Consider the following 22,727-nt stretch of genomic DNA (forward strand, 5'->3'; position numbering starts at 1 on the left):
TGGTGGTGTCAGCACCGCACTCTCCTGAGTGAGCCACGGGCCGGCCCCGAAACCTGTACTTTAAAGAGATTCTAAATAGCCAATTTTATGAGAGAGAGTTACAAAGATATCATGAAGAAAATTCCTTTTAGCACGTTACAAAGTACAGATAAGGATTCTTTGTACAATACAGTTCACAAAGCAAATAGCTAAAATTGGGTAAATCTTTCATCTACACTACAATTCTAAATATTAAATTAGGAAGAGATCCAAGTATCTCATATTAGAAATCCAATATATACACCTGCATTTTTCAGTTTTCTTTGAACATAGAAGCCTCCTATCAATAGACTCTTATGTGAAGTAGAGACTGTGAAGATGAATCTAAGAAACCGTTATCACCCAAGTATTCCACAAAGAACAATGAGCTATCCTTCCCAGGCCATGCTTTAAAAGCACATCATTACTTCAAACCACAATTTCCATTTTAAGAATTCTACAATCAAAGAATCAACCCTGAATTATGGGAAGACTAATTCTCCAGATTTTTTTTTTTTTTTTTTTTTGGGCAGCTGGCTGGCACAGGGATTGAACCTTGAACCTTGGTGTTATCAGCACCACCCTTAACCAACTGAGCTAACTGGCCTAATTCTCCAGATTTTTATTGAAATTTTCTTGTTTCTACTTTACTGGCCGTTTGCCTTTCAGTGTGCAATAGCACCTCTAGCAAAAGTGTGCAGGTAAATATAAGATTATACTAATAGTAATCAACTCTGGGATCTACTAGACATTCCAAAGAATTTCCATTCTACAAAGAAATAAATTCCTAGCTCAAATTATATTTCTGAAATACTTGAACTCCCATAATACATTCTATTTCTAAATATTATCAAAAATAAGTGGGCTGGCCGCTTAGCACAGTTGTTTAGAATGGTGTTATACCACAGGGCAAGGCTTCGAATCCCCATACTGGCCAGCCACAAGGGGGGAAAAAAATCAAGAATCAAAGATAGTTCTAAACAACAGAACGGTTCATGTTGGCGGGGGGCAGTGCGGGGGAAGGTATATATGTCCTCCCTGATACTAAAAAGTCCTATGTGGTAAGTACTGGGAAGGTTGTAATACCTCTTTGGGACAACAGGGTTGACTGAATAAAACTTCCATGCCCCAAGGATTGATATTAAACTCTTTGTATTACTGGAGAGGAGAAAAATGTAGTGGTAGGCCAGGTCCAAAACCCAAGAGAGGAAAAATAGATGAGACAGACCAAAATCAGTTGTGAATCTCCAAGAAGATAAGTAAAAGCTTATCTTAAGAAGAAAGTCTTTCTTGCAACTCAAGGATACTCTGAGTAGTTTCATTATACTAAAACAAATTGGGAAGCCTATGAATATTTTCAAAATGCTGTTACCCAGAAGAATTAATTACTTATTTAACTAGGTTATTAATGCCAGGTTTATAAATTTATTTGCACACGATATGGAATACCTGGAGATCAGTATGCCTCTCTAACAAAATCCATTCACATATTATAGGTATAAAGCACAGGCAGAAACTTGTCAATTCTTGTTCTCTTCATGTGATACTTTTTCAGTATATAACACATACTTTGAAAATGCTGTACATTCAAAGACTGGAAATTAATGATTAGATCAGAAATCAGAAATGATGCTATGAACTGTAATCTAGGTTATTACATAATTCTATGCATGCGGATGTTTGAATTTTCAAAAGTTTTGAATACATCAGTGGATATCCCTCTGTGATTGGCTATCCATATGAAGAACGTGAATTTTAATCAGTTCAACAACCTTTATAAAATTCCGAGGGAAAGAGAGCAAAATGGAGACATCCCTGACCTCAAGCAAGGAACATAGCCATAAAAAGGAATGAGGTCCTGATACATGCTACGACATGCATGGATCTTAAAAACAACACTTTTCTAAGTGAGAAAAGCCAGACACAAAAGGACAAATATTGCATGATTCCAGTTACAAGAAATATCTAAATAGGAAAATTCATAGACACAGAAAGTAGATTACACGGTACCAGAGTCTGGGGGGAGGGGAAAATGGAGACATTGCTTAATGGTTACAGAGTTTCTGTTTGAGATGATGAAAACATTTTGGAAAGATTATGGTAATGATTGCAAACCATCCGAATGTAATTAATGCTACTGAACTGTACACTCAAAAATAGTTCAAATAACCTAAATGTAAGACCTAACACTATAAAACTCCTAGATGAAAATATAGGGGGAAACATGACAACACGAAGTTTTGCAATGATTTCATAGCTATGACACCAAAAGCAAAAATAGACAAATGGGACTACATAGACGTTTTAAACTTTTGTGCTATCAAAGGACACAATCAACAGAGTGAAAAGGCAACCTACAGAATGTGAGAAAATATCTGCAAATCATATATCTCATAAGGAATTAATATCCAGAAAATATAAATGACTCCTACAACTCAACAATAAAAAATCAAATAATACAGGCCCTTGGCTCACTTGGAAGAGGGTGGTGTTGATAGCGCCAAGTCAAGGGTTAGGATCCCCTTACCGGTCATCTTTAAAAAAAAAAAAAAAAAATTTATGCAAAGATTCATATTATCTTTTAATTCTATTGTTCCATGAACTTTCTGAACTACCCTCATATTAAAAAACACTCAAAGTGGTGCCAATAACACCAATGTCTTAGGTTCAGATCCCCTTCACTGGCCAGTTGCCAAAATGCAAAGTACTTGAACTGACGTTTCTCCAAAGATGATTTACAAATGGTAACAAGCATATGAAAAGATGCGCAATATCACTAATCATCAGAGAAATGCAAATCAAAACTACAATGATATATCACCTCACGCCCATCAGGATGGCTATCAAAAAAAGAGAAATGAGTTGTGGAGAAACTGGAACCCTTGTGTGCACTGTTGGTGGGATTGTTAAACAGTGAGACTACTATAGAAAACAATATGCGTGTTCCTCAAAAAATTAAAAGTAAAGTTACCATATGATCCAGCAATCCCACTTTTGGGAATATATCCAAAAGAACTGAAAGCAGGGTCTCAAACAGATTTTTACACAGCCAAGTTCATAGCAGCACTATTCACAGTAGCCAAGAAGTAGAAGCAACCCAAATGTCCATAAGTGGATGCAGTGGTTAACAAAATGTGGTACATACATACAATGGAGTATTATTCAGCCTTAAGAAGGAAAGAAATTCTGTCACAGAATATGAATGAACTTTGAAGACATGCTAAGTAAAATAAGTCAGTCACAAAGAAAGATACCACATGATTCCACTTACATGAGGTATCTACCGCAGCCAAATTAATAGAAACAAAAAGAATAATGGTTACCAAGGGCTGGGAAAGGGGAGAAAAGGGAGTTGCTGAATGGGTACAGAGATTCAGATATGTAAGATAAAAAAAATTCTGAGATCTGTTTCCCAACAAGGTGAATGTACTTAATGCCACAGAACTGTACATTTAAAAATGGTTGGGGGAGCGTGGTGCTGACAACACCAAAGCAAGGGTTAAGATCCCCTTACTTTAAAAAAAAGTGGTTGGGGCTGGCCTGTTAGCTCATCTGGTTAAAGTGCGGCCTTGTAACACCAAGGTCAAGGGTTCGGTTCCCCTCCCCCCCCCCAAAAAAGGTTAAGATGGTAAATTTTGTTATGTGTCTTTTACCATAATTTTTAAAAATGCAAATATAAAACAGTTAAAATGACAAATTTTTGTTACCACAACTTTTTAAAATTAATAATATAACATACCAAAACCACTGAATTGTACACCTTAAATAGGTGAGTTGTACGACATGTGAATTATCTCTCAATAAAGCTGTTTTTTTTAAAAAAGGAAGAGGAAATGGCTTAACCAAATCCTATCATTCACTGGTTTAAAGAGAACAGAGCAATTTGTTGGGAGTACCCAAAGCCCTGAGCAGAAAGGAGCTTATGCTTCTACTTTACCCTGCCCTCCAGGTGACAGCTCTTTTCTCTCCAAGGCATCCCACCACCACCTTCTACCCACCCAACTCCTTTTTAGGTCCAGCCTCACAGGAAAATAGAGTTTAGGTCCAATCACAGGAAGGGACATGGAATTCAGGACTCACACTCTACATTTAGGAGCATGGCACAAATTTTTATTTAAAAAACACATGCAAAGACATACACACAGTATGTATATGTTCCTTTCTTCCTCTTCTTCCAGCCCAGCGTATGTTTAAAAGTGGGACTTCTCTGCTCCTCTGCTGAGATACCCATTGGCATACCTCATTTGTGCAGAAGCTATTAAATACAGAGCACCGCTTAAATTGTAGTTGTTAAAACAAACCATGCCTAGCACCTATTATTAAATCTTCAAAACACATCACAAAACTGTGACTAGGATAAGCCCTATTTTGGTAAAATAATAAAATTTCTACAGCATATAAAGAGGATGAAAAAGATAAAGACTAAATATCAACAATAATCTGAGTGGTAGGACTAAGGGTAAGTTTCCTTTTTGACTTATCTGTATTTTTTATAATGAATCTGTAACTTCTGTTGTAAGACAAATAAATGGGGGCTGACCAGTGAGCTCGGCTGGTTAGAGCACTGTGTTGTAACACCAGGGTCAAGGGTTCAGATCCCCCTACTGGCCAGTCACCAAAAAAGAAAGAAAGAAGGAAAGGAAGAAAAATAAAAGGAAATCTTTAGGAAAATAAATCATGTGGCTCAAAATTTCACTGTCTGCCTATTACACCACAGGTACTTTCACATATTACTGCACTGAAGCTGAACCAACACCATGTGAGACAGACACTATTTCCTCCATTTTGCAGATGAAAATAAACTGAGGATCAAACAGTTGAGTGACTTGGACAAGTTTCATATAATAGTAACTCACTGAGCAAGGATTACAACCCAGGCCTTCTAACTTCAAGTCCAGGGCCCTTTCTGTTCCATCACATCTCGAAGGGCAACTTACATTATTGCTCAAGATACTGTTTTTTGGTGTTTTTGTTGTTTGTTTGTTTGTTTGTTTTTAAAAACCTGTGTTAAAACTTTTTGTTTGATTTTTCCCCACAGGACTCTGCTTGATAAGAGCATTTTTTTTTTTTTTTTTTTTTTTTTAAAGATGACCGGTAAGGGGATCTTAACCCTTGACTTGGTGTTGTCAGCACCACGCTCAGCCAGTGAGCGAACCGGCCATCCGTATATGGGATCCGAACCCGAGGCCTTGGTGTTCTCAGCACCGCACTCTACCGAGTGAGCCACGGGCCGGCCCTAAGAGCATATTTTTTAAGAGCACTGGCTATATATGGCCAACTAAGTCACTGAACTTCTGGGGGCCTCGGTCTCCTCATGTGAAAAGTAACCGGGTTAGAAAAGATGTTTCATCTCTAGCAGCCCCTCCTGCTAATGAATCTTAACTCTAGATACCATCTTAGCATAAGAAAATCCTAAAGGCAAAAATGAATGATTAGAGAAGTTGAGGCCTGCGTTCTGGGCCAAGAGCCATCCTTAATGGAAACAGGTGGTGGACAGCCATGAGGAAAGAACCACTACGGGAACCATAACCTTCCTGGTTAAAGCAACAGCTGAAAGCTACAGCTTTGCTTTACCAGCAGCACTGCTTCAATCTTGGCTAACTCATGATCAGAAACCACATACTCGGTAAGTAAAGACAGAAAAATATAAAAATTGTCATGAGGAAAAAACCACTGTAGCAATAGTTTGTGCATGCTATGGTAACTCCGTGACGTTCCAAGTGGTCTCATTAATGCCAAAACAGAAAGAACCCTTGGTGATTATATGAGACACCTTCATTATCACCAAGGATTTACGGAGAAACAAACTTCCATAGCACTCTAAGAGAATGCTACACTTGTGGAAAAGGTGAAAGAATGCAATTAAAGCCCCTCCAATTCACGGAGAATCAAAGACAATAATGTTTTTGATTTTCATTAAAAGACCTCTAAAGGTGAAGTTCCCGTAAAGGATTCATTGAGTATTTGTAACCTCTTACACTGCAGACATTATAAAGCAGTCGCTGTTCTTTAAAACTGTTACACAGCCTTTTTACTCAAGAGTAATAAACACACAACATTAACTGCTAGCGAGAAAGAGATTCCATTTTGCTCCTACCAAAATCTCACCACCTTCCCCTCAACTATGGGGATGAGCCTAAACCAATGAGAAACTCCTTAGAGCATGTGCAACGGTCTTAGACAATTAAAACAACATCCTGCCCGGAGGACCACAACCAAGACAACACCAGTTTTAAATTCAAAGCCAGGTCCCTAGCGAAGAAAGCGCTTTAATGTATGTGTTCCCCGCGCTAGGCCACGACGGGGTGAGCACCTGATGTGGGGGGGAAGGGCGAGCCAAGGCCCTAGCGGATCGGGGCGATGAATAGGGGGCTTTCGAGGCACCGGAGAAGCGCTGCCCTCTAAGCGGGGATCCTGGGGCAGACCCAGGAGTGGGCACTAAAAACACGTGGGGCGACAGGAGCAGAGAAGGGGTGTCCCGGTCGGGCAGGCAGCCTGGGTCCGACACCGCGGTCGGAAAGAAAAGTCCAGAGCTGCCCCAGGGCAGGGAACGAAACCCTGTGGTCTGGGAGGGGGAAGGCAAAGGGCGCGGGGAGCGAGGGCAAGGCCACGAGGAGGGCGGGTCTCCCTGGGCGCGGGGGCACGCGCCGGACAGGCGCGGCGGGACCCGGGGAGCCGAGGACCCCGACACGCGGGAGGAGACCGCGGCCCTGCCTCCAGGGCGCGAGGAACGAGGAGCGGCCGCGCCCGGAGGGCCCTGTTGCCCGCGGCCGCCCGCACCGGACCCGCCCCGCGGCACCTCCCTCCTGCCTCCTTTCCCTCCCTCACGCTCTCCCTCCTGCGGCCCGTTATCCCTCGGCCGCCGCACTCACCAGCGGCTGCACCTGAGCCCGCCGCTGCCTCAGCTGCTGCCTGCGCCTCCGCAGCCGCCGCCGCCGCCTCGCCGCTGAGGCCGAGTCCCGGGGGAGCCTCCGCGTCCCGCCGCCGCTGCCGCTGCGGCCAGAGCAGAACACCCCAAAATGGCGGCACTTCCGGCGCCTACCACCGGCGGGGAGGTCCGAGGAGGAGAAGGAGGAGGAGGCGGAGGGCGGTGCGGGGGAACGTACCACCGCGGCGCCGCCCGCAGCGCCGATCTGAGCGGAGGGCGGTGCAGGGGCGGGCCGGGCCGAGCGCCGGGCGATGCAGCGCCCCCTCGGGCTGGGGAGTGGAGCAGCAGCCGCAAAGAAACCCCGGGGCGGCGGGCGGAGCCCTCAGCCGAGGGAGCTGCTAGAGCACGTCTCTTTGTCTGCGGTCTCCACCGGAGGGAAGACCCCGGCCTGGGAATCTGGAGTTCTTGGTTCTTCCAGCGCACCCTCAGGAGCTCTGGATGACCCTGACGGGCAAGCACCCCTGCTTGGCACTGGATATGCGCATAATAAACTATTTGATGAAGGAATGAATGAATGAGTGAATGGTGGTTGGCCTACGTTGGGCACATGGCACCATTTCCTCCGACAGACGAGCAACAGCGTCCAGGCCTTCTTCTGTGCTGGGATGTGCAATGTGAGTGTGTTGCAAGGAGTTAGGGGAGTGCCTTCTAGCAAGATGATGAGCAGTGTGAACGCACAAATTAGCAAAAATCCCTGCGATGGCAGGAAGCTCGTGAGGATTCTATTAAGAGACTGATTTCCCAGCCCTAACCTAATTTTCCCAGAAAGAAAAAAAAAATTTTTTGAACAACCCAGGTTAGGCCTCTAAAGACTTACTTCCGAGTTACTCAGGAATCTCTGGGTCTAGATGGAATGCAAACAGCACAACGATTTGTTGTAGATTAAGCCAACGTTGTTCATTCCGCAGGTGCTAGAGACCTTATGAGACAATGGAATGCAGTTAGAGAAAGAAAACTTCGTTCTGGGACTTTTGGGGCCAATAATTCATGGGTTTTCAAATGATTTGTCTGTAGCATCATTTGGCTTCCCAGAGCAAATAATTTTTATACCCACAAATACTGATTATACCCTACTTTATCACAAAAAACAAGTGAGCTCTCAAGCAGAAGCCTCAAGGGTTTTCCCATGTGTTGGAAGCGCCTCTTTCCCCTTTGGGGAGGGAAAAAAAAACAGTTTTTCTGGCACCATATAGATGGGAAAAATTAGACCCTAAGTTGGACATTACCATATTCCCTGGTTGTATTGTGCGGCTTTATATATATCCATAATGCTGATATATGATCTCCTTGTTAACAGTCTTATAAGTAATATACTGAAAACATCCTATGCTTATAGATTGTTATAGCTTACAGAATGTTGTCACAAATATTACCACAATTAATCTTGTATTCGTCTCCCAGCTGCCATAGATTATAGAAATGTTTCAGGCAGAGAATCTGCCTCCTTTTGTGCTCCATAGAATCATCCAGATATTCAAGTGGCTCACACACTTCCAATCCTCCTTTCTTGCTTTGTTTTTACCATCACTTTTTGTTTGTTTTTGCTGCTGGCCAGTATGGGGATCTGAACCCATGACCTTGGGTGCGCTCTAACCAACTGAGCTAAGTGGCTGCTGGCCCATTGCTTTGTTTATATCCAATGCACTAACACCATCTATCCTGGGCCTAGATAATGCCTAAATCATAGTAGATACTCAATAAATAATGAATTGTTTAGCCTTTAGAAGCTTTCTGGAAACTGCCCATGAGCTAAATAAGAGCAGGGAGCACACCCATCTTGATATTCTTTTATATCTCCAGTGCTTTTCCAGTGTCTGGCTCGATAGATATTTCTTGAAGGGCAACCAGAAACTTTTTTCTATTTTATCTGCCCTTTGACTTAGGGCTCCCATTTGCAGGAGAGAAACTACTTGCAGGATACTAGTTAACAATTACGCTCCTAGGTACCTAGGAAGGCCACAGCCTATCAGCCCAAAGGTGGGAGGAAAGAACAAAGAAAGAACAGGCAAATGGGTCTTATAACTTCACAGGGTTTCAGCAGCATAGACAAAATACTAAACAATCCAAATAGAAAAATGCCTGATGTGAGATTAGAAAGAGTATGTACAGCTTTCTATGTCATATTTTGCCTTACAAATAAGACTTATTTTTAAAAATAGCCAATGTTAGTAAGGGTGCAAGAAAACAAGTCCTCTCCAAGTGCTGGAAGGAGTAAAATTCAGATAATCTGTCTAAAGGAATTTGAAATTTTACATACCTTTCTAGGAATTTATTCTAAGGAAATAATCATGGGTAAGTGCGGGGATCATGACATCATTTAAGTAGCATAAAATTTGATACAAAAAGAGATTGATTAAATAAATAATGGTATATTCATAGCCTAGAACATTATATATAATTTCAAATAATGATAGAGAAAAGTATGTAATTGTGGGAAAATCATAATACTAGTTTAGTGAATAAAACAGGTAACAAATTAATAGGTACAATATAACTGATAAATTCAACTGAGTTTAAAAATAAGTTATAATATGATCCGAACTTTGTTAAAGAGTGCTTTTGTTGAGAGAAGAAAAAAAAAAAAAAAACCAGAAGGAATACATATTAAAATGTTAACAGTGCTCTAGCTCTACCTCCTCACTTAGTATTATCATCCTTTTAATTCTAGTCATTCTGGTAGGGGTACAGTGGTATTTTGTTATGGTTTAAATTTTTTCCCTAATGGCCAATGATTTTAATCACCTTTACATATGCTTATTGACCATTTGGATATTCTCTTTTGTGAACTGCCTACTAAGGCCTTTTTCCTATTTTTTTACCAATTATATATTTTTTGTTGGTTTGTAGGAGTTCTTTATATATTTTAATTACAAGTTCCTTGTCGGATATATATATTACACATATGTTCTCCCAGCCTGTGGCTTGACATTTACTCTCTCAATAGTTCTTTTGTTGAACAAAGTTCCTAATTTTAATAAGGTCCCATTTATAGATCCTAATTTTATGGTTAGTGCTTTCTGTGTTCTGTTGAAAAAATCTTTGTTTACGCAGATCATGAAAATATTCTCCTTTATTGTTTTAATCTTTCACATTTAGATCTATGATCTATCTCTAATTTCTGTGTATGGTGTGATATAGGGGTCAAGTTCCTTCCTTTTTTTCTTTCTTTTTCATGTGAATATCCGGTTGATCATTACCATGTGAAGAGATCATCTTTTCCCTCCTGAGATTTGCAGTGAAGTCTTTTTTTTGAACTCTCATATATTGTTGGTAGGCATGAAAACTGGTACAACCACTATGGAAGACTGTTTGACAGTATCTATTCAAGCTAAACACACTTATACAGCAATTCTTCTCCTGACAGAAATGAATACTTTTCTCTGCTAAATGAATGGTTTGTAGCAGCTTTTTTTTTTTTTTCACCCCTAAAAGATGACTGGTAAGGGGATCTTAACCCTTGACTTGGTGTTGTCAGCACCACACTCTCCCGAGTGAGCCACAGGCCGGCCCTGTAGCAGCTTTGTTAATAATAGCCCAAACTAGGGGCTGGCTGGCTGGTCAAAAAAAAAACCAATGGATATGGGTTTCACATTGCAACTCAGAGCCTGACTAATGCACATATATTAGTTACAGTAGGTTAACTGCTGTGACAGTTAGACCTAAAATAAATAGCTGAAACAAAATAGAAGTTTATTTCTCTCCCCTAACAGATTAATTGATGGGAAAATGAGTTGGGGTAGCTTCTACTCTAAGCAGTTATTTAGTGACCCAGACTAATGGGTCATCTATAACTCATTCCCGCTGAGATTATTCCAGCCATTGAATCACGATTCTAGCCCACAAGAAATAAAAAGTATGGGGGAGATTTCAGGGGTTTTATGGACCAGACCTGTTGGTCCTGTGATGCCTGCACACTTCATGTTTCTATTGGAGAAAACTGGGTCCCATGTCACCTCTAACTTCAAGGGACACTGAGCATATGGCTACTCAAATAACTATCTTCTATACTTCTTCTAAGTGGATAAAGGATTTTGGTGGATAGTTAATGGTTCCTGAAAGAAAAGCAAATCCCTAGGAGAATACGCACTCAGCTCTAATTAACTCCTGAGATAAAATTACAAGAGGCCTTCACTTTTTACATTATATAATTTTTAAGTGCTTACATTTTTTTTTTTATAACAAGCATGTGTTAATATTATAATCAAAAACTATAAGAGGCTGGCCTGTGGCTCACTTGGGAGATTGTGGTGCTGATAACACCAAAGCCACAGGTTCAGATCCCTGTATAGGGATGGCCAGTTGCTCACTTGGGAGAGCGTGGTGCTGACAACACCAAGTAAAGGGTTAAGATCCCCTTACCGGTCATTTTTTTTCAAAAAAGAAAACCCCCCCAAAACTATAAAGCAAAACTAAGGTGACAAAAGATTTGACTGCATAAAAGGTGAAACCACTTACTGATACATTCTTAATTGATTAAAAACTGGAATCAGAAAAAGAGAAAAAAAAAAGAGAGAAAGAAAAAGAAAACCCAATAATTAAAAAAAAAAAACTGGAATCAACCTAAATTTCTATCACAGGAGGATGGGTAAATATATGATAATATAATCCTATAATGGATTATTATAGGGCACTAAAATTTAATGAAGAATATCTGCACATAACAATGTGGTTGAATCTTTGATGAAAAATTCATAAAAGACTCCTTGCTTTATTATTTTATTTTATTTTATTTTTAAAAGATGACTGGAAAGGGGATCTTAACCCTTGACTTGGTGTTGTGAGCACCACACACTCCCGAGTGAGCCGCAGGCCAGCCCAAAGACTCCTTGCTTTATTCATCTTTGTTTTTTTTGTTGTTTTTTTTTTCCAGCTGGCCAGTAGTACAGGGATCAGAACCAATGACCTCGGTATTATAAGGCTGTCCTCTAACCAACTGAGCTAATCAGCCAGCCTGCTCACTACTTTTTATTAACTATCTGTTTATGTGGTAAAAACAATACTGTTTTTAATTTTTATTATGAAAATATTTTTTTAAAGTACACAGAAGGACATAATGAATCCCCATATTAAAAAAAAAAAAAAAAAAGAATCCCCATATTCAACAATGATGAATATTTTGCCATATTGTCTAATCTGTCTTTTTAATTGGTAAAGTATTTTCATGCAAATCCCACATATGGTATTTTATATCTACATACTTTAGTAAGAGTAAGTCAATTTACAGACATTTTCTTACATGGTAACAATGCCATGGCCACATTAACAAAATTAATAATAATTCTTTAGTACTATCAGTCCAAATCAAATGTCTCCAATTATTTCAAAAAATGACTTTTAATAGCTGATTCATTTCAACCAAGATTCTGGATGGCTGGTTAGCTTAATTGGTTAAAGTTCAGTTTTATAACACCAACGTCTAAGGGTTTGCAGTCCCATACCAGCCACCAAAAAAAAAAAAACAAAAAAAAACAAATAGCCAACAGATTACATCTAGCATGTCTCTAGTACTCTATTAATCTGAGGCAGCTCCTTCCCCCGTTCTTTTTTTTTTTTTTTTCATACTTTTGACTTGTTGAAGAAACTGGGTCAGTTGCCCCTGTAGAATGTCCCACATTCTGGATTTGTCTCTTGCTCCTTCATGATGACATTTAACTTATCCCGCTCTCCTCTCTATTTCCTGTAAATGAAAGTTAGCTCCTGAGGCCTGGTTACACTAAAGTTCAACTTTTTTGAAGGGGGTGCTGTGAGTACCACATTGCATCATATTGGGAGGCCTTTGATGTCTGGTTGTCTGTCCTGCTTTTAGTAAGGCAGAGATTCATCAGTAGGTGAGGTGACTTCAGCCTTATTCCTCTAAGGCCAAGTTTCCTGTAAGTGTTTTATCTAAGGCTTTAATACACTGATGAGTATTGACTGGATTAATTATTTTACTAGGGATTGCAAAATGCTGAGTTTCTAATTCTATCATCCCTTCCACATGTATTAATAGGAGGTCTCCCGTAAAGAGACTTCACAAAGGAGATACTTGGTTACCCTAAAATAAAGTTCATAGAGGCAAGGCAAGAGAGGGCAGGAATCTATTCTGTTTATTGATGTATCCCAAGTGCTGGAAAATAGAGACCACTCAATAGATATTTTTAAGTTGAATTGAAATCCATATATTGGAATACTACGTAGCTTTTGAAAAAGGATAAAGTAATTCTACATCTGTCTGCGATGATATGGCATAATCATAAATATCATCGAATGAAAAAAGTATATTACGGAACAGTAAACATAGGATGAGCAAATTTTTATAAAATATGTATATTTTAAGTGCGTTAAAAATAAGATGCTTTAGGGCCAGCCCGTGGCTGACTTGGGAGAGTGTGGTTCTGATAACACTAAGGCCATGGGTTTGGATCCTTATGTAGGGATATTTGGTTAGCTCACTTGGGAGAGCGTGGTGCTAACAACACCAAGTCACAGATTAAGATTCCCTTACTGGTCATCTTTAAAAAAAAATAAAACATAAGATTGTTTGTTAGAACCTGGTGTTATAACACCTAGGTCTTGAGTTCGGATCCCTGTCCAGATAGCTGCCCCCCCCAAAAAAAAAAAAGATGATTTGAGACATGAGTATGTGATAAAACAAACAATAAAATGTTAATAGAATTTAGATGGTGGTTATATAGGTTTTCACTGTTCAATTTATTCAATTTTTCCATTTCTTTTTTTGTTTTTTTCTTGGCAGCTGGCTGAGAACAGTGATCCAAACACTTGACCTTGGTGTTATAACCTCATACTCTAAGCAACTGAGCTAACTAGTTAGACCAATTTTCCAGTTTCTTACTTATTCTATTATGAAAATGCTCATAACAAAACACTGGAAGAATATATGTGTATAAAAATCTGTATCTTTGAGGAGTGGGTATGGGGTAGAGATAGAACTTTTCAGGTTATATACTTTATATAATGCAAAAATTGTAGAGCGTGCTGCTGCTAACACCAAGGTCATGGGTTCAGGTCCCCGTACCCACCAGCACCAAAAAAACCAAAGGCAAAAATTGTAAATGATCCTTTGACGTGTTAACTCCACTTTTAGGAAACTATCCTAATATAGTAATTCTAAATATAGAAAATACATAAATATAGGAAAAATGTTCATACCAGAAATATTTTATAACGGGCCGAGCCTGTGGCGCACTCGGGAGGGTGCTGCGCTGGGAGCGCGGCAACGCTCCCAGCGGCCGCGGGTTCGGATCCTATATAGGAATGGCCGGTGCACTCACTGGCTGAGTGCCGGTCACGAAAAAAGAAAAAAAAAAAAAAAAAAAAAGAAATATTTTATAACAAAACTTGAAATATACTAAATGTCTAATAATAGGAGAATGATCACATTATGGTATAGTAATTAGGTTTGTTATAAATAATAGTTATAAAGACAATATAATAAGATAGGAAATGAAGACTTGGTGGTTGGCACAGTTGGCTAGAGCCCCAGTATTGTAATACCAAGGTAAAGAGTTTGGATCCCCACACCAGCCAGCCACACGAGAAAATAATAACAATAGGGAAAGTATTTATAGCACCATTCAGTGAAAAAAAATTATGATACAAAATTTTATCAGTATGATTTCAATGACCTTTATCAATATGTGTACAATGTGTATACATGGACTACATATTGTATATATCCATGTATATAAAATGTCTAGAATAGACAAATCCACAGAGACAGAAAGTCGATTAGTGGTTGCCAGGGGATGGGGGGGATGGGGAGTGATTGCTAATGGGTATAGAGTTTCTTTTTGGGGTGATGAAGATATTATAAATTAGATAGTGGTGACATTTGCACCACCCTGTAAATATACTAATAACCACTGAATTGTACAGTTAAAATGGTGAATTTGATAGAATATGAATTACATCTCAAAGCTGTTACTAAAAAAAGATGTTAACATTGGAGGGGAGAGGGCATAATGAACTCTCTGTACTATCTTTGCAACTTTTCTATGCATCTAAATTATTCCAGATTTAAAGTTTATTCCACAGTGATATACCACTTCATACCCATTAAAATGGCTATAATCAAAAAGAGACATAAGATATGTTGGCGAGAGTGTGGTGGTGGGAATGGAAAATGTTGTAACCACTTTGGAAAGCGATAAGACATTTCCTCAAAAGGTTAAACATAGCATTACCATATGACTAACAATTCCACTCCTAGGTGTACACACAGGTGAAATGAAAATATATGTCCACACAGAAACTTGTATATGAATGTTCACAGAAGCATTATTCAAAAGAGCCAAAAATTTGAAACAACCCAAGTGCCCATCAACTGATAAATGGAGAAACAAAATGTGGTATATCCATACAATGGAACATGATTTGGCAATAAAAAGAAATATAGTACTGATACTTGCTACAACATGGATGAACCTTGGAAATATTATGCTAAATAAAAGAAACCAGATGTAAAGGACATGATTTATGATTCTATTTATTTGAAATGCCCAGAACCTACAAATCTATAGAGACACAAAGTAGATTAGTGGTTGCCTAGGTCTGGGGGCTTGGGGAGAAATGGTGAGTGACTGCTACTGGTTATGGGGTTTTTTTAGGAGGGCATTGCAATGAAAATGTTTTGTTGTATTTTGTTTTTTTCCCTAAAAGATGACCAGTAAGGGGATCTTAACCCTTGACTTGGTGTTGTCAGCACCACACTCTCCAAAGTGAACGAACTGGCCAATTGAGATCCGAACCCATGGCCTTGGTGTTATCAGCACCACACTCTCCCGAGTGAGCCATGGGCCGGCCCCAATGAAAATGTTTTAAAGTTGTGGTGATGGATGCACAACTCAATGAATATACTGAAAACCAGGGTCGGCCCCGTGGCGCACTCGGGAGAGTGCGGCGCTTGGAAGCGCCGCGGTGCTCTCACCACGGGTTCGGATCTTATATAGGGATGGCCTGTGCGCTCACTGGCTGAGTGCAGTGCTGGCGACACCAAGGGTTGCGATCCCCTTACCAGTCACAAAAAAGACCAAAAAAAAAAAAAAAAAAAAAAAAAAAAAAAAAATATATATATATATATATATATATATATATATGCTAAAAACCATTGAACTGCATACTTTGCTGGGGCTTTTTTTTTTTTTTTTTTGGTGGCTGGTATGGGGATCTGAAGCCTTGATATTGGTATTATCAGTCCCATGCTCTCCCAAGTGAGCCACTGGCCCACACTGAACTGTAAACTTTAAGTGGGTGAATTGTATGGTTATATGAATTAAATCTCAATAAAGCTAGTATAAAAAAGTTTTTTTTTTTTAATGGTACACACAGAAAATAAAATTGGAGGAAAAAATAAGTGTATTTGGAGTGATACAATTATGAGTGATTAAATTCTTCCTATTTTCATATATTTTCCCATTATTAGTATGTATTACTTTTATAAGAAGAAAAGAAACCTTTTTAACAAGCACAGGCTGGCCAGTTAGCTCAGTTGGTTGGAACGCAGCCTTATAACACTCAAGGTCACAGCTTCGGATCCCCTTACCAGCCAGCTACCAAGGAAAAAAGAAAAGAAAAAAAGCACTGGATGCACACATCAGAGAACTATTTCAGTGTAAACAACCAGCAATACAACCATTTCTCTTGCCTCTTTGAAGGTGTGGGCTCTATATTTGAGCTTTTCATAATATATTTCTTAATGATATATAAATAAAATATATATTTTCCTATTTTTTCTTGTTATGTATATACTGCTGTTGGCCCGAAGGAGAGAGCCATGCATTGAGAAGGGGGAGGGAGGAGAAGGGCGACATCAACCCAGTTTGCCTGTTGGTCCCAGGATCAAGCCCTCTCAACCAGGTAGCGCTTGTGCCTAAAAACTGAAATCGCCCTCCTCTCTGCTCTTCAGGGCCACTTCCTACCATAGAGTCTCTTCTTTGTCCTTTCTCCCCTGTGAGGGGGGCCACACCCCATCACCTGGGGTCACAGCCCCCCCTTCGGGAGTGGGGGTGTCACCGGCCACAGGCTGGGGCCCAGTTCCACACGCAACAGGCCCACAGACCTGTAGCCCGGCAGGAGCTTTCGCTCGGCTGGGTCCCAGCTTCCCGCCCAGGAGTCCCTGGTCCCTCCCCCGAGGTCGGCGGCCACTCCTCCAGAGCCATGCTGCCCGCCCCGGGGGCTCCAGGACCTTCCCGGGAGTCCCCGGCGTCCGGGCCCGGAGTCTCGACGCCCGCGGGGCCTTCGCCGGCGGCCCCGCACGGCTCGCAGCCGTCGTCCTCGCCGGCCTGCCGGCTCTCCGCGCGGCCGCGGGCCGCGAGCCCGGGGGCTGACGGATCGCCGCTGCGCCAGGCCGGGCGGGGCGGGATGGCGGCCGCCGGCTTTCTGGCGGCCGGCCTGGCCCGGGTGCTCTTCTACCCGACGCTGCTCTACACGCTGTTCCGCGGGAAGACGTCGGGCCGGGCGCACCGCGACTGGTACCACCGCATCGACCCCACGGTGCTGCTGGGCGCGCTGCCGCTGCGGAGCATGACGCGCAAGGTGAGCCGCGCCGGGCAGCCGGCCGGGGCGGGAGCCTCCCCGCGGCCCTTGCTGAGCCCGGTCTTTGCCTCGGCAGCTCGTCCAGGACGAAAACGTGCGCGGGGTGATCACCATGAACGAGGAGTATGAGACCCGGTTCCTGTGCAACTCCTCACAGGTGAGGGGCCCGGGCCCGCGGGGGGCTGTATCCGGCCGCCGGGGAGGGTCGGGGCCCGCCAACCTCGCCCACCACCCCTGGGCCTGAGGGAGTTAGGGAAGTCTGGGGGTCCCAGGCTTCTCTGCCTCTTCAGGAAGCTCTGGTCTTCTGAGCTTAAATGGCTGCAATAGGACGTAGGATAGAAAGTAACTGTGAAAGGCATTTAAAAGTAAAGTTGACAAAAACTGATTACTCCTTAGTGTTCAAATGTATTTTTAATATTGATAACTAAAATCAGTAACTAAAATTGAAAGGCAACTTTTCTGTGCCTTGTTGATTTCATTCATACATTTATTCATTCATTCAACACTTAATGGGTCAAGCAGTGTGTTAGGCATTCAAACGAACACACCCACACACCCACTCACACACACACACACACTCTCTCTCTCTCTCTCTCTCTCTCTCACACACACACACACACACACACACACACACACACACACACACACACTCCCCCACCCCCCCACCCCCCCACCCCATTGGATCCTCCTATGGGCCTGCCGCAAAAAAAAAAAAAAAAAAAAATTATCATAAAGGTATCCATGGAAAAATTGCAAAGTGTTCTTTTGGCTCTGATATGGGGGAGTTTTTCATAAGTTAGAGGTTATGGTGCTCTCCAAAGTACTGTCATAATAAAGTTCAGGCCTAAAACATAATTTTCATGAAATGTGAATGCTTGTTTGTGGAACCTTTCACAATGGTTATTAGAAGATATTGCCTTATCATTATACTGTTTGACATCTATTAGCACTAAACAATTATCTTTCTCACTTATTGTCCTAATATAGCCTGATAGAGATGCTATTATTTCAACCTGTAGATTTATTATTATTATTATTATTATTTTGTAAAGTTTATTGGAAGCCAAAGGTGAGTATCAACCCGGGAAACACCATCTGACAGAGTCAGAGAGGTGCTCTCCATAGATTTTTTAAAAGCTTGAAAATATTTGTGATTTACATTTAAAATATATTGATTAGTCATGGCATATGTTTTTAAAGAATGGATAACATTTCCTTGGATTTCCCAAAGTACCTTGCCACAAGGCCTCAGGAATCAGCCAAAATGGTAAATGTTTACTAGTGTGGTCAGTCCAGCAAGGCAAGGAGAGTCCAAAGCTACTGGGCATCCACAGAAAATGCTTGGTTGCTAGGTGTAAGGCATTGACATTTGTAAGATGTGGCTGTATCATCCCACTAACATAGAGAAAAGAAATCTCCAAGGCAGTGGTTTTCACATTTTAATATACTTAAGTTATCTGGCAGTCTTGCTAAAATAGCAAAGACTGCTATTTGTACATATAAGCCCCAGAGATTCTGACTCAGGAACTTTAGGGTGGGGCCCAGGAATCTGAGTATTTAGCAAGTTCTGCACGTGTTTCTGTAATTAATGCAAAAGCCACATGCTGCAAAATTTTGCTTTCATTTTTTGTTAATTTCATGAGCAGTATTAAATACTGACCTTCATTCAGAGGTGTAAAAGTCTCTGGTACTTGCTAAAGAGATTAATAACGAGAGTAACTGGAGCATATCTGAAGAAGCAAAAATAAAGTTGTCCAGTTTGTTAGAGGTCTTATTTCTCTTATTTTTACTTTTTAAGTGATAACATTGCACTAAGATAGGGGCGTTGTTTTAATTTTAAAATGATAATTCTACTCTTTACCATGGGCTCCCTCAAAAAAAGTGGTAAAAAAAAGAGACTTTGGACAGAAAAATAGAAAGCCCTGACGGAACATAGTACCCAAGCCTGCATCTGGGTCACTATTAAGGTGCCAAGATAAACACAGTTACACAACTTTTGCATTTGAATTTTATATAGCTCATATTTTGCAGCTTAAGATTCAAGTACTCAAAAGGTACTTTATTTTTTATTTTTATTTTATTTTTTGTCTTTTTTGTGACCGGCCGCACCGGGCTCAGCCAGTGAGTGCACGGGCCATCCCTATATAGAATCCGAACCCGCGGCGGGAGTGCTGCTGCGCTCCCAGCCCCGCACTCTCCCGAGTGCGCCACGGGTTCAGCCCTCAAAAGGTACTTTAAGAACACATTTTTTTTTTCTTTTCGGTGGCTGGCCAGGATGGGGATCTGAACCCATGACCTTAGTGTTACAACACTGTGCTCTAACCAACTGAGCTTACTGGCCAGTTTAAGAACACTTTCAATCTTGGACATAATTCTAACTCAACAGCATAGCTGTCGTTTAATGAAACGCTAACCATGTAGGTCAGCCATTTTAAAGGAATTTCTGTACATAGTTTCTTTTTTAAAAAACAGGAAACAGTATATTCACATTGTAGTAAACCCTGAAATGTTCTTGTCACTTGTTGCCTCTTCGGAGCCCATCTTGAGGTTTTTTTCATTCTCTTTTTCATGTTGATGGACCTGATTCCAGGAGTGGAAGAGAGTAGGGGTCGAGCAACTGCGGCTCAGCACAGTAGACATGACTGGGATCCCCACCTTGGCTAACCTCCAGAAAGGAGTCCAGTTTGCTCTCAAGTACCAGTCGCTGGGCCAGTGCGTCTATGTGCATTGTAAGGCGGGGCGCTCCAGAAGTGCCACTATGGTAGCAGCATATCTGATTCAGGTAGGAAAGCTCTTTCTGGACTGGCCCTATTTATAGCAGATTTCCAGAACTTCAATAGCATGGACTACTGGCAGGCCTTGCTGGAAGGAGCCATGTACCCAATTTCAGGTTATTGGCAAGTAGTGTGTTATTGTGGAAAATACTTGAGCTTTGGGGATAGACTAACCTCTGGCTCTGCTATCTGCCAGCTAGGGTAGGCAAAAGTGGCTCCTCTCTGATTTTCAGTGTTTTCAAACCAAATTTGGTATGAAGCTAATATGAGAAAGTACAAGTGCTGGCCTACAGCAGGCACTCAAAAAATGGAGGTGTGGACTCTTGCTCAGCCCATTCATGCCACGTGACACCTTGGTCAACATGGAACCCTGTAGAGTTCCCACCCAGAAGGCCCTCACCAGATGTGTCCCCTGGACTTTGGACTTCTCAGCCTCCAAAACTGTTAGTTCCTCACTGTGCTCTGAAGGCTCTCCCTACTCTTGCTCACTCCTACTTCATTTTTCACAGGACCCTACCACACTAAATATCCTATATGTTTTTTAAAAAAAATTGTGAAGGTGTGACGGATGTTCAACCTCAACAAAAGGCTAGAAATACTTGTTACAAATAATATGTCAGGGAATCTAGTACTGTAGATAATAGTGCTCATCACTTTCAGCTCTGTAGTACTCAGGTTTCTTCAAGTATTTCAGAGTAAAGTTCTGGACATCTGTGTCTAGAAACAAAGGATCCAAGCTGAATTTTGCCTATCAATTTGTTGTGATTGGCAGGTAAGATGCTTTAAAAATATTTAAAAGAAGCAAATACCCTGTGGTCATGCATCAATCCCTGTTGTCTTACATCCTCACAGCTTGACTTATTTTTGTTATTTGTCTGGTACCTGCAAAACATTTTTTTTTTTTTTTGGTGGCTGGCCACTGCGGGAATATGAACCCTTAGACCTTGGTGTTACAAGGCAGTGCTCTAACCAGCTGACCTAACTGGCCAGCCCCTTCCTGCAGACGTTTTCTAAGTCATGTGGATAGTTTAAGGAGAAAGGAAATGTAAAGATAATCAGCCTAGGTTTGTTTGTATTACTGTGGACTGGTGAGTATATTATTGAACAATACTAAAGCTTTGGTCATAAGGACTCTGCTGGAAACGGTATCAGGAAGGTGTTTTGGGCCACCTGAGAACCAGCAAGCTAGAAGTCCATATTTTCTTGATTATGTTGAGTTCTAAACCAAAGAGTATCCTTAGAACACAAAGGTAACCCTCCTAGTTAAATTTTAAAAGTATTCTTTTTTTCTAGCCATGGTGATGAGTTGCATAAAAACATCTACCATATACTGTTCCCTAGAAATTCTTGTAACCAGGGGCCAGCCCGTGGCTCACTCAGGAGAGTGTGGTGCTGATAACACCAAGTCAAGGGTTAAGATCCCCTTACCAGTCATCTTAGAAAAGAAATTCTTGTAACCAAAAGCCCAGCTCAGATGGGATATTGAGTAGGTCTAGGCAGTCTTGAACTTAGGATCTCAGCTTCGTGTGTTCAACCTTCTTTTTCCAGGGTTTAGCAAAGAATTAGATAGAAAGACTGACTTGTCCACCCAGCCTGTTGCATAGTATTGTAGGACTGGTTAACTGAGACGGTTAAAGTACTCTCCCATTTATACGAAGGTACTTCAAAAAGTTCATGGAAAAATTGAATTAAAAGATAATATAAATACTTCATGAACTTTTTGAAGACCTGTTATACTACATGGAGCATGGTTCCTTGCCCCCCAAAATGGAGTATTTAAAAAAATGAAATTCTAGGAGTCCTTTAGACCCTGCTCATAGGTCAAGGGCACCTTAATACCTTCTCTTTTCTCTACTGATTTCCCTACCCTGTACTTTAGGTGCACAACTGGACTCCAGAGGAAGCTATAACAGTCATCGCCAAGATCCGGTCACACATCTATATCAGACCTGGCCACTTGAAAGTTCTTAAAGAGTTCTATAAGATAAATGCAGGGGCAGCAAAGGATGAGACTGGTCATACATCAAAGACTTGAAGTACATGGATTAGAAAGAACTTAAGCCAACTCTGCTTGATACGGAGTAAAAAAGTTTAATAAGACCAAAGGGGCCTAAGCCCAGACTTGACATAACGGAAATGTGCTAAGTAATGGATAATTTTGCTTCCTTTGTCTTATTTCATTTTCCTGGAATAACACTGTTGCATGGTTAGAGAGGAAGAGATTTAGTGTGGCTTGCTTGCATTCATGGGATACGGGATAGGGACGGGGGTCAAAGAAATACTAAATTCAACAAAAATCTATGGTGTACCTACTATTATGCCCAATGATATTTAGTACCATAGCTCAAAGATATTTAACACTAGAAAAGAAAAGAGAAATACTCAGCTCTGGCTCTTTGTCACTGTGACAATCCCAATTTCACTGGCCCTGTGGGGCTCCCCTCACAGTTTTGGAGCAGTCATCCGGTGTGTAG

General features: G+C 41.1%; 2 protein-coding genes across 14 annotated transcripts in view; one reads left to right on the forward strand and one right to left on the reverse strand.

Annotated features, from left to right (window-relative positions):
- CELF1 (CUGBP Elav-like family member 1) overlaps positions 1 to 7,052 on the reverse strand; it is a 65,008-nt gene extending 57,956 nt beyond the window's left edge. For all 13 annotated transcript variants that reach the window (XM_063092959.1, XM_063092948.1, XM_063092947.1 and 10 more), the window contains exon 1: positions 6,891 to 7,052. The gene's annotated coding sequence lies outside the window, so the exon portion shown is untranslated. The remainder of the gene's footprint in view (positions 1 to 6,890) is intronic.
- Positions 7,053 to 16,999: 9,947 nt separating this feature from the next.
- Positions 17,000 to 22,638, forward strand: PTPMT1 (protein tyrosine phosphatase mitochondrial 1). The gene is made up of 4 exons (XM_063093479.1): positions 17,000 to 17,479; positions 17,556 to 17,636; positions 20,070 to 20,261; positions 22,133 to 22,638. The coding sequence occupies exons 1-4, from the start codon at positions 17,102 to 17,104 to the stop codon at positions 22,286 to 22,288; spliced, it is 807 nt and encodes a 268-aa protein (XP_062949549.1). The 5' UTR covers positions 17,000 to 17,101; the 3' UTR covers positions 22,289 to 22,638.
- The last annotated feature ends 89 nt before the right edge of the window (positions 22,639 to 22,727 follow it).

This window comes from Cynocephalus volans, chromosome 4 (assembly GCF_027409185.1).
Source record: "Cynocephalus volans isolate mCynVol1 chromosome 4, mCynVol1.pri, whole genome shotgun sequence".
Taxonomy (NCBI): domain Eukaryota; kingdom Metazoa; phylum Chordata; class Mammalia; order Dermoptera; family Cynocephalidae; genus Cynocephalus; species Cynocephalus volans.